Here is a 19,096-nt window from a genome sequence, read left to right on the forward strand (position 1 = left end):
TTAATGTATACTGCGCAATACCTCGAAGCTTATCTAGAACATGTACGGCACGATGATACATGCCCCCCAGACATGAAGTTCATACATACATGCTTTTACTATCCCACTAGGACATACATTTCTCGCCTACTCCTCTTCTCCCTCCACCCAATCATATATAGGTATTTCATATGTATTGTATATTTTTCTGCTTAAATGTTTAGATTGTGGCAGTTATTGTTGACTGCCAAAGGGTCGACTGTCAAATTCGAAAAATATTGTTATACATATCCATTGTACTAACCCCTCATGCACATGCACGCTGCTCGTGCACCCGGTCCCCCGTGCGTACACATACCCGCAAGTTGCGTAAGAGACGCTCCAGCGACTCGTGCGCATGATATGTGTATTTACGGCGGAGTTTGTGAGCGTGTAGCGTGCGACTCGAACATAGCATATTTAACCCAAATAGTGCATTTTGTAGATATAGTTCCCTTAGATAATGTCAGCGAGTAATATTAGTTTAAACAGTTCCTGGATGGAGAGATTCCTCTTTGCATGATAGGAAGGATCAGATAAAGGTTGGTAGGTGATGTCTAGTATCCAGCTGTAGGGTATTTTAAGGGTAACATTCCGGTGTTAGTTAGGAAAGAATCGCATGTTCCTGCGTATAGTTATGTGCAGAAGTAGAAAATAGATATACATTGTATTTAAAATATATTACGAATGGGGAGGGGACGAGAATGGAACCCAGTCACACATAAATTTCCCACAGACTGAGATACAATGGCCTTATTTACACTAAGCTTTGAGATTCTATGAAGAGGGCATACACCTTTGTTTATGAATAGGGCCAGGTTTCTCTCCAGAATAATGAGTGCTGAGTTGCCATTGTATCAACTGAAAGAAAGGGACAAACAAGGGTGAACAATGCCCAGGAGCAGAGTATGTTTGGAAGATCAGAAACAATAGCTAACCACAACAAAACCAGACAGATAGGAATTTAGAATACTAACATTCCTAGTCCAAAATCCATGGAGATAGAGGTATTCATGTATATATATATATATATATATATATATATGAATAAATCCATAATTCCTAACAAATTGTAATAGCAGGAGTGTGTGTGTGTATATATATATATATATATATATATGAATATGTGGATATATGAATATCTTGAAGATTGAGATAGATAGTAATATCATGTGTGGGTTCATATTGTTCAGAGTCACGTGAACATTAATCTGGTGGGAATAAGAACATTGTTAAAATTTACCTCATTAAGATATTAATAATACCGGATTTATGTTTAATGTGATGGTTTTAAACTGATTATGGGGCGGGAACTCCACATCCCAAGTCCTAGCCATCGCCCACTTCTTGAACTAACCAATGGTCCCCGGTGCAGGACATGTCCCACCCCCTAACCAATGAAAGAAGAGCACACAGTGTCTATTGTATTATGTCTTGAGCTACTGAATAAAGAGCGAGCAGCAGGCCAGGTCACTATCAAAGACTCTGAAGGCTTTCTACCTGATAGCTGAGGACTGGTCCAGGACGTGCTTGCGAACGATTCCCCACGTATGTATATTCTCTGTAGCAATTATTCTCTATTATTCTGTTTAGATTTCCTTGTTAGCCTGTAGTGTATAACTTGTATCTGTTTACCCCTTTTCTCTGAATAATCCGCTGCGGTGTTAGAGCCCAGTGGTTTACCACAAACTGGTGTTGTGTTTTCACTTTCCTGCAAAGGGCTTTCATACCGTATTAATCGGTATAAGGTGTATAAGCATTGTTAAGGTGTAAGCACTTCGGGTACTTCATGCCGCCAGCGCTACTTAAGGTTTTAAAGGTATTACATCGTTGCAGTACTAGGCTGCTAAGGTTTAAAGTATAAGCATATCCTTACATTGTTTCATTACTTAAGGTTTACTGTATATCACTCTGTGTGCGTCCGCGCCGTGTGTGCGTCACGCCCACGGCACAGCGTCTGATACGCTAAGTGCGTATCCATACGGTACTCAGTACGCAAATAGCGTACTTAGTACGTAGAGTGTGTAATTAGTCTAGCGGCCATAGCGGCTCCACGGTAATAGTGTATAGCTTTATGTTTTAAGTTAATATTTGACATTATCAGTACCCTGCACAGAAACAATATAACCCACCCAAATCTAACTCTCTCTGCACATGTTACATCTGCCTCCCCTGCAGTGCACATGGTTTTGTCCATTAGAGGAAAATGTTGTTTTGTACATAGATGTTTTATAATATATATACTAGTATATTGGACTAGGCATATGCCGGGTCACCTTTCCCACCGGTGTATACTTACTCATTCCTAGGGTCAGTGGCGTCACTGGCTGCAGTGGGAGCCATTGGAGGGGCAGTGCCCACTGCAGGTACCGTAGCTCCCATTGTACATGCACACTAGAGATGGGACAGACCTTAGTGTATTACTATATAAATTCCGGAGTGCAGAGAAAATGCTCTGCCGCACTGCAGGATCACTGCGCTCTGCATTCACACGCACAAGGCAGAAACCGTGGCATCTAGTGTGTGATTCTATAAGGATGGTGGAGTTCTGCCACGCTACACAAACATATCTGGAACCTATTACATAAATCAATAACGTTTAATGACATGATAATGGAGAACTGCACTGTGTACTCTAGGATACCAAATACATTTTGCGGATGCAGTTTTGTGTCAGAATGTAGTAATGCTACCAAAGAAAACAGGTTAAGTCCAATCAATGTGTAACTAATGCTGGCCGTATACTGTAAGTTTTTTCTGACTATCCAACCAATGATCCTCACAAGTCAAACTATCCTGAGCTGCCTCCGTGCACTGATCCATTTATCACCACGATGCACAGTGCACTGAATGATTTATCACCACGATGCACAGTGCACTGAATGATTTATCACCACGATGCACAGTGCACTGAATGATTTATCACCACGATGCACAGTGCACTGAATGATTTATCACCACGATGCACAGTGCACTGAATGATTTATCACCACGATGCACAGTGCACTGAATGATTTATCACCACGATGCACAGGGCACTGAATGATTTTTCACCACGATGCACAGGGCACTGAATGATTTTTCACCACGATGCACAGTGCACTGAATGATTTTTCACCACGATGGACAGTGCACTGAATGATTTATCACCACGATGCACAGGGCACTGAATGATTTATCACCACGATGCACAGTGCACTGAATGATTTATCACCACGATGCACAGTGCACTGAATGATTTATCACCACGATGCACAGGGCACTGAATGATTTTTCACCACGATGCACAGGGCACTGAATGATTTTTCACCACGATGCACAGTGCACTGAATGATTTTTCACCACGATGGACAGTGCACTGAATGATTTATCATCACGATGCACAGGCACTGAATGATTTATCACCATGATGCACAGGGCACTGAATGATTTATCACCACGATGCACAGTGCACTAAATGATTGTTCACCTCGATGCACAGTGCACTGAATGATTTATCACCACGATGCACAGTGCACTGAATGATTTATCACCACGATGCACAGTGCACTGAATGATTTATCACCACGATGCACAGGGCACTGAATGATTTATCACCACGATGCACAGTGCACTGAATGATTTATCACCACGATGCACAGGGCACTGAATGATTTATCACTACGATGCACAGTGCACTGAATGATTTATCACCACGATGCACAGTGCACTGAATGATTTATCACCACGATGCACAGTGCACTGAATTATTTATCACCACGATGCACAGTGCACTGAATGATTTATCACCACGATGCACAGTGCACTGAATGATTTATCACCACGATGCACAGTGCACTGAATGATTTATCACCACGATGCACAGTGCACTGAATGATTTATCACCATGATGCACAGTGCACTGAATGATTCTTTTGCTCTACTGCGCGTGAGTCCAAGTCACACTGCAAATGTCCTGATTGTGTGCACACAGAGTCGCGGTACAGAACCGGCAAATCAATTTTGTTTCTACTTTACCATGTAAGCTGTGGGGGAGAGTGTTTGAGGGAGGACCAATCACAAGAGATGTGGCTTGTGATATGTCCTTTCCCAAACCCCCACTGCTGAAACGCAGCAGCATGCTCTACTCTCCATCTAGGGGGAGAGGCATTTAATCAAATCTTTTATGTAAGTGGTAGTGCTGCTTTTACGTTACAACTGGTGCCATTTTTTTTTACATTATATATTTTATGTATCATATATAACAACATTTGCAGGTGGGAATGTTACAAGAGAAGAGACTCCAGTCGCCCCTCAGATCCATACGAGTCCGGGTGAAGGGTTCCTCAGCTATTAAATGGGTTGTGACATGCCGCAGAAGTGCAATAAAGGTTTTCATGAATAGAATGTATAATGTTCTAGAACACTGTGCGCGTTTCGCAAAGTCAGTTCCAGACTGTGCAAATATCCTCAAGATGTGACCAGTATCCAGAGAAACACAGCTGTGTAGACAGGCCTGGCATGTGTATGCACCCAGCACACACGTAGGTCATGTATGCATGTAAACACGACACACATGGCGGCACCACACTGTATGTATGTCACTGTGCCCAGCGGCTGAGTACATTGTGCAATGTTCTAGCACAGAGATTCCTCCAGCTGGGGTATGGCTGTTGGCTGCGTCTGTTGGTCTTGTAAAGGCTTCTGAGGCAGGTCTGGGTCCGGGCAGATGAGCTGACGGAATCTCTGGAGAATAAAAAGATTTTAGTCACATTTGGGTCAGGTAGGGCTGGTAAGCACCACATAAAAGTGATAACACCCTTTATTTATTTGTCCGTAACCTACGGCAACTAAACTTTTACACTAGTGTGTTCTTGTTTCTTTCTGTGTTTTTCACCAAAGCCTCTAAAACATTCATGCCAAGCTATTAACAGGAGAAAGTGCTTGGATGATGTAAATGCCTTTGAAGAAAGACAGTAAGTTCCATGATTGTAACCTAATCAGGATCATTAGAAAAATAATATATTAATGTGGTCTTGATCACTCCTAAACAAGTTGCTAGTTAACCCTGTTTCCAGAAAATCTCTGTGTGTATGCATCTAGAACAGTGGTCCCCAAACTATGTGCCTAGGCACCCTGGGGTGCCTCAGGACACTAGCAGGGGTGTCTTGGATTGGTGGTCCAGGACCAATTCAAACTGTTTTTGGTCAAAGTAATAGACAAAACCAGTGCTTGTGGCTGCTAATTATAAAATATGAGAACAAACAGAAGCAAATATTGTCCCGCAAAACACTAAAGAAACTAAGGATGACACAGAGGCGTAACTACCGCCAGTGCAACCAGTGCGTTGCACTGGGGCCCGCCTCTGTCCAGGGGCCCAAAGCATGTGATGAGTCAAACTGACTCATTACATGCCGCTGTGCGCTGCGGGCAACCGCTGCCTGCAGCGCACAGCTGCCCGGAGAGAGGAGCAGTGGTACGGGGGAAGGAGGAGGAGGGAGGTGGAGGAGGGAGCCGCAGCAGCGCTTTGTTACTGGTTGAGGCGCTGCTGCTGCTGCCCCTCTGCTTCACTATAGGCTGTCTTCCGAGAACACATTAGGGTACGCTGTCTGCCGCTATGTTTAACAAGGGCTCGCTGTCTGCCGTTATTTGTAAAAAGTGTACGCTGTCTGCCGCTATGTGTAACAAGGGCACGCTATCTGCCGTTATGTGTAAAAAGTGCACGCTGTCTGCCATTATGTGTAAAAAGGGCACGCTGTCTGCTGCTATGTGTAAAAAGGGCACGCTGTCTGCCGTTATGTGTAAAAAGGGGCACGCTGTCTGCCGTTATGTGTAAAAAGGGGCACGCTGTCTGCCGTTATGTGTAAAAAAGGGGGACGCTGTCTGCTGTAATGTGTAAAAGAGGAATCTGTCCGCTGTAAGGTGTAAAAGAGTCTCTACCTGGTGTAGTGGTGCTACTGTGCGGCGTAATTTGAATAATGGAGACTACTGTGCACCGTTTTATGAATTGGTATTATTTTGTGGCCACACCCCTTCCCCACGAAGCCACGCCACTATGTATTTTTGCACGCGCCTACGGCATGCACTGCCCCTGTTTTGCATGCAGGGGTGGGGCTCCGATGCCGTTTTTTGCACACAGTGCTAAAATGTCTAGTTACGGCACTGTTGCTAGGTATCCATTTCTCTGGCCCTGAGCAGGTCCCCCTCACCAGATCCTCTCCAGGGGTGAGGGGGTGGACTTGGATGGGATGGGGGGCCCAAGCCATTTCGTCGCACATGGGCCCACCGCTCGCTAGTTCCGCCACTGGGATGACACATAAGTATAATTTACTTATTGTTTTCTAAAAGAAACTTTTGGCCTAGGGGTGCCGTGAAAAAATTCTGACACTATAGGGGGCCATGATTAAAAAAGTTTGGGAACCACTGATCTAGAAGTAAATGTATGTTGATATACAGTATGCTTCAGAAGCCTGCTTTTAGTCACCTGAAGGAAGCTATAGAAATAATGTATCTCCTCAAGGAATCAATATAATGTAACCATGTTGAATATGCATATGTGCAGAATTTCATAACAGGTCCACCATCTGCGACATTATACTAATGCAGCATAAAACTCCTTTCCTTGTGTACATCTATGTGGCCGACTGGAGAGGACTGAGACACCCACTACCAGGGTCTGTAGACACTGCAATACCGATTGGTACAGCCTGCGGCTGTGTGTTAGTGAATGCAGCCACTTGAATTAATGAATTGAATTGAATGCCCAGTGAATGGACCATTTATATCCACCTCCCAGTCACCGCCCATCACTTATCCACAACTTTTCTGTTACCGTCTGTCTCGATTGAAACAGCACCTTTGTGCATACACTCTGTGTAATGCATGCACCGTGGGTCTTTCTAGAAATTTTCACGCATCAGCAAATCCAAAAATTCGCTCCACTATATGAACATTGACCTTACGTATGGCTCTGAATCAGCCACGTAATGTCATATATTATTGGTTACAGAAAATAGTTTTTTTTAATAGAATGAACAAAGGGCAGTTGTAACTTAATATCATCCAAGAACAATTTTTTCCATGGTATCCGGCTGTGGATAAGAAAGAAGATAGAAAAAATGTAAATAGTCAGTTCTTGGGGCTCAGCCTATTGCTGCGGAATTGTCAATACCTTCTAGCTTTCCCCAGGAGCAGATTGTGCAAAAGAGTATGTGAGTGTTTTTCTTCTTGTTTTATTTTGGGAAATTAGGAATTGTGACTTTTTTTGTCATATTAAAACTCCATTTAATAATATCCTGTCTTTGGGTTCTTAAAGAATTCACATGTCAGGTAGATTTGCTTTTTTATATATTTAATGCTACATTTGTGTTGTTGTTTTTTGTTTATAGTAAGCCTGATAAAATCAGTATGATAAAATTAGAACGTGATTTATCTGCAGAATTAGTAGTACCTGAAGACTTCCTAACAAACCCAGCTCTTGAATTGAATCTAATGGTGGCAAAACTTGGCGTTTAATAGTGATCATGAGATATATTTTAGCTCAGTCAGTTTTATATATTTCAGTCAGTTTTAGACAGACACGGTGGTTTTGTTTTGATGAACCCTTTGCACCCTTATATCTTGCTTGTCCATGTGGGTGTTGTCCTGACGGAAACATAAAGCAGTATATTTTAAAAAAGTTGAAGGAACATACTGTATGCACAAACCAATACATTAAAGTCACATGAAGGTGGAAGTGGCTATAAGATAAACTTAAGACATGTACTGCTGTTTTATGGGTAGGACTCGGTTTTTCCCAGACTTTCGCAAACTTTGACCATCGAACCAGTGATTTGGAATGGAAACCTTATTTTCCTAGATTTTAGAATCATTACTTAGTCCTAGAATATATATGTATAACCTTTTTACAGTACTTGGAACCAAAAAAACAATGTACGGGGATAACCTTTATGCACTGCGGAAATGTCATGTGACTGTTGTCTCCTACTTGAGGTCAAACATTTCCAACCCTTCACTGGTTTCTACGTGAAAGGGACTGGACTGGCGTGCCTTAGTGCAATAGGCTCTCCTGGTTGCATCTATTAAATAATAAGATTTTACTTACCGATAAATCTATTTCTCGTAGTCCGTAGTGGATGCTGGGACTCCGTCAGGACCATGGGGAATAGCGGCTCCGCAGGAGACAGGGCACAAAATTTAAAAGTTTGACCACTAGGTGGTGTGTACTGGCTCCTCCCCCTATGACCCTCCTCCAAGCCTCAGGATACTGTGCCCGGACGAGCGTACACAATAAGGAAGGATTTTGAATCCCGGGTAAGACTCATACCAGCCACACCAATCACACCGTACAACATGTGATCTGAACCCAGTTAACAGTATGACAAACGTAGGAGCCTCTGAACAGACGGCTCACAACAATAACAACCCGATTTTTTTGTAACAATAACTATGGACAAGTATTGCAGACAATCCGCACTTGGGATGGGCGCCCAGCATCCACTACGGACTACGAGAAATAGATTTATCGGTAAGTAAAATCTTATTTTCTCTGACGTCCTAGTGGATGCTGGGACTCCGTCAGGACCATGGGGATTATACCAAAGCTCCCAAACGGGCGGGAGAGTGCGGATGACTCTGCAGCACCGAATGAGAGAACTCCAGGTCCTCCTTAGCCAGGGTATCAAATTTGTAGAATTTTACAAACGTGTTCTCCCCTGACCACGTAGCTGCTCGGCAGAGTTGTAATGCCGAGACCCCTCGGGCAGCCGCCCAAGATGAGCCCACCTTCCTTGTGGAATGGGCCTTGACAGATTTAGGCTGTGGCAGGCCTGCACACAGAATGTGCAAGTTGAATTGTGCTACAAATCCAACGAGCAATCGTCTGCTTAGAAGCAGGAGCACCCAGCTTGTTGGGTGCATACAGTATAAACAGCGAGTCAGATTTTCTGACTCCAGCCGTCCTTGAAATATATATTTTCAATGCTCTGACAACGTCCAGCAACTTGGAATCCTCCAAATCGCTAGTAGCCGCAGGCACCACAATAGGCTGGTTCAGGTGAAACGCTGAAACCACCTTAGGCAGAAAGTGAGGACGCGTCCGCAGTTCTGCCCTGTCCGAATGGAAAATCAGATATGGGCTTTTATACGATAAAGCCGCCAATTCTGACACTCTCCTGGCTGAAGCCAGGGCCAGTAGCATGGTTACTTTCCATGTAAGATATTTCAAATCCACCGATTTGAGTGGCTCAAACCAATGGGATTTGAGAAAATCCAAAACTACATTAAGATCCCACGGTGCCACTGGGGGCACAACCGGGGGCTGTATATGTAGTACTCCTTTTACAAAAGTCTGGACTTCAGGAACTGAAGCCAATTCTTTCTGGAAGAAAATCGACAGGGCCGAAATTTGAACCTTAATGGACCCTAATTTGAGGCCCATAGACAATCCTGTTTGCAGGAAATGTAGGAATCGACCCAGTTGAAATTCCTCCGTCGGGGCCTTCCTGGCCTCACACCACGCAACATATTTTCTCCAAATGCGGTGATAATGTTGTGCAGTCACCTCCTTCCTGGCTTTTACCAGGGTAGGGATGACCTCTTCCGGAATGCCTTTTTCCCTTAGGATTCGGAGTTCAACCGCCATGCCGTCAAACGCAGCCGCGGTAAGTCTTGGAATAGACACGGTCCCTGCTGAAGCAGGTCCCGTCTTAGAGGTAGAGGCCACGGATCTTCCGTGAGCATCTCCTGAAGTTCCGGGTACCAAGTTCTTCTTGGCCAATCCGGAGCCACGAGTATCGTTCTTACTCCCCTTTGCCGTATAATTCTCAGTACTTTTGGTATGAGAGGCAGAGGAGGAAACACATACACTGACTGGTACACCCATGGTGTTACCAGAGCGTCTACAGCTATTGCCTGAGGGTCTCTTGACCTGGCGCAATACCTGTCCAGTTTTTTGTTGAGGCGGGACGCCATCATGTCCACCATTGGTCTTTCCCAATGGACCACAATCATGTGGAAGACTTCTGGATGAAGTCCCCACTCTCCCGGGTGCAGATCGTGTCTGCTGAGGAAGTCTGCTTCCCAGTTGTCCACTCCCGGGATGAACACAGCTGACAGTGCTAACACATGATTTTCTGCCCAGCGGAGAATCCTTGCAGCTTCTGCCATTGCCCTCCTGCTTCTTGTGCCGCCCTGTCTGTTTACGTGGGCGACTGCCGTGATGTTGTCCGACTGAATCAACACCGGCTGACCCTGAAGCAGAGGTTTTGCCAGGCTTAGAGCATTGTAGATTGCTCTTAGCTCCAGTATATTTATGTGAAGAGACGTCTCCAGGCTTGACCACACGCCCTGGAAGTTTCTTCCCTGTGTGACCGCTCCCCAGCCTCTCAGGCTGGCATCCGTGGTCACTAGGACTGAGTTCTGTATGCCGAATCTGCGGCCCTCTAACAGATGAGCACTCTGCAACCACCATAGCAGAGACACTCTTGTCCTTGTGGACAATTTTATCCGCTGATGCATCTGCAGATGCGATCCGGACCATTTGTCCAGCAGATCCCACTGAAAAGTTTGTGCATGGAATCTGCCGAATGGAATCGCTTCGTAAGAAGCTACCATTTTTCCCAGGACTCTTGTGCATTGATGCACAGATACTTTTCCTGGTTTTAGGAGGTTCCTGACTAGATCGGATAACTCCCTGGCTTTCTCCTCCGGAAGAAATACCTTTTTCTGAACAGTGTCCAGAATCATCCCTAGGAACAACAGACGTGTCGTCGGGATCAGTTGGGATTTTGGAAAATTCAGAATCCACCCGTGTTGTTGGAGCACTACTTGGGTTAGTGCTACTCCGACCTCCAGCTGTTCTCTGGATCTTGCCCTTATCAGGAGATCGTCCAAGTAAGGGATAATTAAGACGCCTTCTCTTCGAAGAAGGATCATCATTTCGGCCATTACCTTGGTAAAGACCCGGGGTGCCGTGGACAATCCAAACGGCAGCGTCTGAAACTGATAATGACAGTTTTGGACCACGAACCTGAGGTACCCTTTAGCGTGGAGTAATACCCCTGTCCCTGTTGTAGGAGGGGTACCTTGACTATCACCTGCTGAGAATACAGCTTGTGAATGGCCTCCAATACCGTCGCCCTGTCGGAGGGAGACGTTGGCAAAGCAGACTTTAGGAAACGGCGAGGAGGGGACTTCTCGAATTCCAACCTGTAACCCTGAGATACTACCTGCAGGATCCAGGGGTCCACCTGCGAGTGAGCCCACTGTGCGCTGAAATGTTTGAGGCGACCCCCCACCGCCCCTGAGTCTGCTTGTAAGGTCCCAGCGTCATGCTGACGCCTTTGTAGAAGCCGGGGAGGGCTTCTGCTCCTGGGAAGGAGCTGCTTGTTGCAGTCTCTTACCCTTTCCTTTGCCTCGGGGCAAATAGGAATGTCCTTTTGCTCGTTTGTTCTTATAGGAACAAAAGGACTGCGGCTGAAAAGCCTGCGGCTTTTTCTGCTGGGAGGTGAGCTGGGGTAAAAAGGTGGATTTTCCGGCCGTTGCCGTGGCCACCAGATCCGATAGACCGACCCCAAATAATTCCTCCCCCTTATACGGCAATACTTCCATATGTCGTTTGGAATCCGCATCACCTGACCACTGGCGCGTCCATAAACTTCTTCTGGCAGATATGGACATCGCACTTACTCTTGATGCCAGAGTGCAAATATCTCTCTGTGCATCTCGCATATAAAGAAATGCATCCTTTAACTGCTCTATAGTCAGTAAAATACTGTCCCTATCCAGGGTATCAATATTTTCAGACAGTGACTCCGACCAAGCCACGCCAGCACTGCACATCCAGGCTGAGGCGATTGCTGGTCTCAGTATAACACCCGTATGTGTGTATATACTTTTTAATGTATTCTCCAGCCTCCTATCAGCTGGATCCTTGAGGGCGGCCGTATCAGGAGACGGTAACGCCACTTGCTTTGATAAGCGTGTGAGCGCCTTATCCACCCTAGGAGGTGTTTCCCAGCGCGCCCTAACCTCTGGCGGGAAAGGGTATAATGCCAATAACTTCTTTGAAATTAGCAGTTTTCTATCTGGGGTAACCCACGCTTCATCACACACTTCATTCAGTTCCTCTGATTCAGGAAAAACTATCTGTAGTTTTTTCACACCCCACATAATACCCCTTTTTGTGGTACTTGCAGTATCAGAGATATGCAAAGCCTCCTTCATTGCCGTGATCATATAACGTGTGGCCCTACTGGAAAATACGTTTGTTTCTTCACCGTCGACACTGGATTCAGTGTCAGTGTCTGGGTCTGTGTCGACCGACTGAGGTAAAGGGCGTTTTACAGCCCCTGACGGTGTCTGAGACGCCTGGACAGGTACTAACTGGTTTGCCGGCTGTCTCATGTCGTCAACCGACTTTTGTAGCGTGCTGACACTATCCCGTAATTCCATAAACAAAGCCATCCATTCTGGTGTCGACTCCCTAGGGGGTGACATCACCATTACAGGCAATTGCTCCGCCTCCACGCCAACATCGTCCTCATACATGTCGACACACACGTACCGACACACAGCAGACACACAGGGAATGCTCTGATAGAAGACAGGACCCCACTAGCCCTTTGGGGAGACAGAGGGAGAGTTTGCCAGCACACACCCAAGCGCTATAAATATATATAGGGACAACCTTAATAAGTGTGTTCCCTTTATAGCAGCTCAAATATTATAAATATCGCCAATAAGTGCCCCCCCTCTCTGTTTTTACCCTGTTTCTGTAGTGCAGTGCAGGGGAGAGTCCTGGGAGCCTTCCTCGCAGCGGAGCTGGGCAGGAAAATGGCGCTGTGTGCTGAGGAGAATAGGCCCCGCCCCCTTTTCGGCGGGCTTCTTCTCCCGGTTTTTTTTTTAACCTGGCAGGGGTTAAATACATCCATATAGCCCCAGAGGCTATATGTGATATATTTTAGCCAGAATAGGTATATTACATTGCTGCCCAGGGCGCCCCCCCCAGCGCCCTGCACCCTCAGTGACCGCTGGTGTGAAGTGTGCGGAGAGCAATGGCGCACAGCTGCAGTGCTGTGCGCTACCTCATGAAGACTGAGACGTCTTCTGCAGCCGGTTTCTGGACCTCTTCTCTATTCGGCATCTGCAAGGGGGTCGGCGGCGCGGCTCCGGTGACCCATCCAGGCTGTACCTGTGATCGTCCCTCTGGAGCTAGTGTCCAGTAGCCTAAGAAGCAAATCCATCCTGCACGCAGGTGAGTTCACTTCTTCTCCCCTAAGTCCCTCGTTGCAGTGAGCCTGTTGCCAGCAGGACTCACTGAAAATAAAAAACCTAACAAACTTTTTCTAAGCAGCTCTTTAGGAGAGCCACCTAGATTGCACCCTGCTCGGACGGGCACAAAAACCTAACTGAGGCTTGGAGGAGGGTCATAGGGGGAGGAGCCAGTACACACCACCTAGTGGTCAAACTTTTAAATTTTGTGCCCTGTCTCCTGCGGAGCCGCTATTCCCCATGGTCCTGACGGAGTCCCAGCATCCACTAGGACGTCAGAGAAAAGAGAAGCTATTGCCAAGGATAAAAAAAAACATGACTAGCAACTATTTATAGACTATTGCTGATAATCTAATGAGAAATATCAGAAATTATACACAGCATGTAAAACATTGCCCTACTAGAAGATGGGCCACATTGGAACAGTATTAACTCTTCCGCGCCAATATGTCCTAGGACACCATCAACAAGTCTTGGCGTTACCAGCTTTATGATACCATACTTGGTGATATTAAACTTTCTTATGTTGTAATATTCCTCTATCGGTTTGAGAATTGGAAGACGTGTGGAGGCCACATCAGATGTTTGGCAGCTTTCTGGTGGTGGAACAGTAAATCTGACTGTGTTTTTGATGAAGGCTTGGTTGTAGCTATCATCCATGAGGCTGTAAATGTAGCAGACCCTTTTTCATTGCATGCAGAGACCTCCATGAAAATGTGTATCAAGTCATGGCCACCACCAAGTGACCGGACATCAGACAGATTGTGGGCAGAACAGGGGGATTGGTGTTACCAAGGTTTATACAGTCGGGAACTCCATCCACACTATGAGTTTTCCTAACATACTTACACTATTACCGTAATGCTCAGCAGGAACCTTAAGATGAACGAGAACAGCCCTGACCTCTAAAGACATATACTGTACTGTAATAACTTTATTGTATATATCAATATCTTTTAAATGAGAATTTGAGCTTTTATTTTTCTTTTATTTCAGTTTTATTTTGCCACCTCCTAAGACTTGCTGCCTCATGCACTGTAGGTACCTTCTGGATGGAGACAGACTAGCGTGGATACTCCCGTATTAGGTACTATTGGATCATGTGTGTAAAAAACGTTATTAGCTAAAAACGTTCTACCATTTCCACCATTTTCCATGATATTTGTAACTTGTACCCAAGTGACTGCATAAAAGCTAAGCAACAATAAAGCCAACCAACTCTGGTTGGGATAGCCGGCGTTGGTGGGTACTCTGGGTACTCTGAGGCCTTGGGTAACCTTACCTCAACTATTGGTCCTTTAAGTGTTGAAACCTTGTACCACACCCAGAGAGGGGTGCAAACCATAGAAGCCAGCGCTAGTAGCCAGCCGACAGCATCTCCCCACCACGGGTATGTGTAGCGCTTGTTATACTGAAGAGGGGTGTACTTCACCAGCGAGAAGATGAAGGTGGCCTGTAAGAAAAGAGTTGGTGAGTCCACCGCATCTCAGGATTCCAGCTCTCCTCAGAGGCCTTCATCCAACGCGCCCTCCCCCACTGACCAGTACTACCTCCCTCTCACCAGGCACACGGCGGGCGTGATAAACAGCCAGCAATACTTGATGATGGGCAGAGGTCTGTAGCCAATCATATGCTCCACATTATCATAGAAGTTATCTGCACCTGTTGATGGAGGAAGGTGTCATTAAATGCGCCTTAAAATCACATTCATTAAAATTGTACTTTAGGTGGAAACACAGGTGGGATTAGGGATGAGGTTTTTTTTTCAATTTACTGTCAGTGCCTCCCCACCAGTGGCGGAACTAACGCCATCACAGGGGTTGTAGCGCCGGCGTGGCCCAGGGAAGCAAGGACTGGACCTTCAGGCCCCCCTAAAAACTGTGTTCCCCTTTTTTGCTTCAGCTTGGTGGCATCTGCGTCCCTCCTTTTCAGCACAGATTGCTGCTACTTCGTGTTGTTTAATGAGATTGTATTTTAATTATTTCTAAAAAAAAACCAAAACTATTTTAGAATAACTCACCTTTCAGTAAATTGCCCCTTTAAGCAGTAAAAATTCAATGTAGGTGAAAATGTGGGGCAGGTGAACAGACACATGAAGTGGCTGGGGAACGGGTAACACGTGCAGGGCTAGGTTTCGGGTGGGACAGAGTTAGTTCCAGACCCCAAAAGGGAAACGGTTCCTCCAACCAGTGTTTCTCTGATTCTAATATAAGTTCAGACTTTGATTCAGTAAACAGAAGTTGATGCACATTAGAGTAGACGTGACCAATCTGCTGGGATTCAGACTAATAAACGCAAATTGCATTAAAATGTATGTAATATATCACCAGGAATCTGTGACATCATTGAGCCAAATGGGCGATTGGATGTGATGCATTATATTGGTTACCAAGGGTTACAGCACATGTGTGACATTTTATCTAGGTCATTACCTTTTGTCTCGCATTAGGGCAAATTTAATATTTTTGGGAAGAGGGAGAGGGGAAAAAACTTACCGTATACCCAGCCAATACAGAGCGTTTCAAAGATGGCGACAAATAGCAGACACATTCCACTGGCAGCGTAATAGTCAAACAGCTGGAACACGTACATGCCGCCCTGTGGATGGGGAGAACTGTGTTATTATATTTTATATGTAATGTGCCTCAAAGGATTCACAGCGCCAAACACTGGGGAACACGGCTATAAGGTGCAAGATTTATTATCATTACTTTATGTATAGCTACACCCTATGGCACAGCGCCAAACACTGGGGAACACGGCTATAAGGTGCAAGATTTATTATCATTATTTTATGCATAGCTACACCCTATGATACAGCGCCCATCAATGCCTGGCACATATCATGTAAAGCACAGGTTCTCAAACTCTGTCCTCAGGACCCCACACAGACAGTGCATGTTTTGCAGGTAGCCCAGCAGGTGCGCAGGTGTATTAATTACTCACTGACACATTTTTAAAGGACCACAGGTGGAGCTAATTATTTCACTTGCGATTCTGTGAGGAGACCCGCAAAACATGCACTGTGTGGGGTCCTGAGGACTGAGTTTGAGAACCTGTGATGATAAGGCAGCATACAGTACCCACAGGAGCTGTCCAAACAATTCCATCCACCGGAACTTATCAACCACCGGACTGGTGACATAATTGCCGACATGTCAACATAACAGGATGACTGTCGGCAAAATATATCACACCTTCCTGTAACATCTCTTTATAAGGTAGACATAAATCCGTCAGATTAATAAAAAGGGCCTCATTTAGGGTCAGACGTGCGTCAGTTTATTTGAGCACTGCGTATCTCCATGCTGTCGCCGGGCGTAAGTATACGGATATCCTTTCCTATGGCTGTTTGGACCGCAAAAGCATCCACTTGAATTAGGTAAATTGTCCACAAGAATAAGGACAATTTGGAATAATGGCAGGAATTCTAAACTGGTCTTTCTAGACTTGACTAGCATACAGGTGTGTTACAGGACTAGCACGCAGGTGTGTTACAGGACCGGCACGCAGGTGTGTTACAGGACCGGCACGCAGGTGTGTTACAGGACTAGCACGCAGGTGTGTTACAGGACTAGCATGCAGGTGTGTTACAGGACCAGCACGCAGGTGTGTTACAGGACCAGTATACAGGTGTGTTACAGGACCGGCACGCAGGTGTGTTACAGGACTAGTATACAGGTGTGTTACAGGACCAGCACGCAGGTGTGTTACAGGACTAGTATACAGGTGTGTTACAGGACCAGCACGCAGGTGTGTTACAGGACTAGCACGCAGGTGTGTTACAGGACTAGCACGCAGGTGTGTTACAGGACTAGCATGCAGGTGTGTTACAGGACTAGCACACAGGTGTGTTACAGGACTAGTATACAGGTGTGTTACAGGACCAGCACGCAGGTGTGTTACAGGACTAGTATACAGGTGTGTTACAGGACCAGCACGCAGGTGTGTTACAGGACTAGTATACAGGTGTGTTACAGGACCAGCACGCAGGTGTGTTACAGGACTAGTATACAGGTGTGTTACAGGACCAGCACGCAGGTGTGTTACAGGACTAGTATACAGGTGTGTTACAGGACTAGCATACAGGTGTGTTACAGGACTAGCATACAGATGAGGGTAATGTAATTGTTTTCAGAGGGTTCACTTACTGAATTATCTTGTGATATATTAACTTTTTGCATGGACTACCTTCTGGACACAACCTTGACCCAGTGCATGAAGCTGTCCACCTTCACTTACCTCGGTTATCATGACCAGTCCGATGAGGAAGGAGAAAATACAGACCACCAGGATCAGGAGCTCTCGGCGGTTTTTCTTGCGGAAGGTGCTGGGATACATGTCCACCAGGGAGGTGACCAGGCTCTCCACGCAGACAAACTGAGGCCACGTCACGGAGACAGGACAAGTAAGAAATGAGTGTGAATGAAGCATATACCTAATGAGGTGACTGCATGTATCTGTATATGTTCCAGTTATTGTTTATAAGAATACACATTTCTATATTAAAATATGTAGCCATGTAATCCCATATATTATACCTGACTGTCCAGACCCAGGAGAATCACCATGATGAAGAAGAAACAGGCCCAGAGTGGTGAGAACGGCATCATGGACACAGCTCTGGGGTATGCGATGAAGGCCAATCCTGGACCTGGAGACCAACACTCAGTTTAGGAGAGAATCTCATAATTAGTCCCAGCATGGTGGCATCTGCCTTTGCTTCTGCCTTTCATGCATGGAGACCTTCCCAAGACCACTGTCTGGGCCAGTTACACCCAGAGCTCCTCTGGACCAGCTATCTAATCTAGCTAGAAGACCCTTATGCTGGGACCAGCAACAGAAAGCTGAGATGGCTCCTTAGTAAATGTCTATGGATTGTAGACAATATCATAGACAGTAGCTAGCAAGTTTGCTTGGAGGTATAATGTACAGATATGGAATAGTATTGCTCAATTTAGTGTCTTACACATCTCCCCTGACAAGGCAGTACCACCTGTACATTATACGAGTATTATATTCAACTGCAGAAGTACACAAGTTCTAGAACGGTTTAAAGTGATTGAAAAAGGGGCTTCTCCCTCAAACATCTAGAAGTCAATTGTACAAAGGACGTTAAAACAATTTATAGAGCCAAAGAGATTTATTTTTCCCCCACAATTTCTCATTAGCATAAGGGCCCTCATTCCAAGTTGTTCGCTCGCTAGCAGATTTTAGCAGCATTGCACACGCTAGGCCGCTGCCCTCTGGGAGTGTATCTTCGCTTAGCAGAATTGCGAATGAAAGATTAGCAGAATTGTGAATAGAAATTTCTTAGCAGTTTCTGAGTAGCTCCAGACTTACTCCTACACTGCGATCAGCTCAGCCCGTTTCGTTCCTGGTTTGACGTCACAAACACACCCTGCGTTCGGACAGCCACTCCCCCGTTTCTCCAGACACTCCCGCGTTTTATCCTGGCACGCCTGCGTTTTTCCGCACACTCCCAGAAAACGGTCAGTTTCCGCCCAGAAACACCCACTTCCTGTCAATCACACTCCGATCACTTCAACGATGAAAATTCTTCGTTCGGACGTGAGTAAATCTACTAAGTTTTGTGCTAAATTACTTAGCGCATGCGCACTGCGTACCATGCGCATGCGCGTTTTCGCCTTAATCGCTCCGTTGCGAAAATCGGCAACGAGCGAACAACTCGGAATGACCCCCGATGCCTGTACCAGTTAACTACTTTCCTCAAGCTCGCATTGCTAAGGGGACTACAAGGCACAGAATATAGACACAGGGATCCTAAGGAGAAGGAAGATGGTCTACTGCGATGTACGGGCTTGGG

The 19,096-nt window shown here is 45.7% G+C and overlaps 1 protein-coding gene across 1 annotated transcript in view; it reads right to left on the reverse strand.

Annotated features, from left to right (window-relative positions):
• Positions 1–2,598: 2,598 nt before the first annotated feature.
• The window catches only part of SLC6A13 (solute carrier family 6 member 13), a 129,323-nt gene continuing 112,825 nt past the window's right edge, over positions 2,599–19,096 (reverse strand). The window contains exons 10-15 of the mRNA XM_063929211.1: positions 17,811–17,923; positions 17,512–17,649; positions 15,765–15,867; positions 14,831–14,931; positions 14,552–14,722; positions 2,599–4,743 (exon numbers count right to left, since the gene is read on the reverse strand). Coding sequence (XP_063785281.1) covers positions 4,636–4,743; positions 14,552–14,722; positions 14,831–14,931; positions 15,765–15,867; positions 17,512–17,649; positions 17,811–17,923 — 734 coding nt within the window. The 3' untranslated portion in view covers positions 2,599–4,635. The remainder of the gene's footprint in view (positions 4,744–14,551; positions 14,723–14,830; positions 14,932–15,764; positions 15,868–17,511; positions 17,650–17,810; positions 17,924–19,096) is intronic.

Source organism: Pseudophryne corroboree, chromosome 6 (assembly GCF_028390025.1).
Source record: "Pseudophryne corroboree isolate aPseCor3 chromosome 6, aPseCor3.hap2, whole genome shotgun sequence".
Classification (NCBI taxonomy): Eukaryota; Metazoa; Chordata; class Amphibia; order Anura; family Myobatrachidae; genus Pseudophryne; species Pseudophryne corroboree.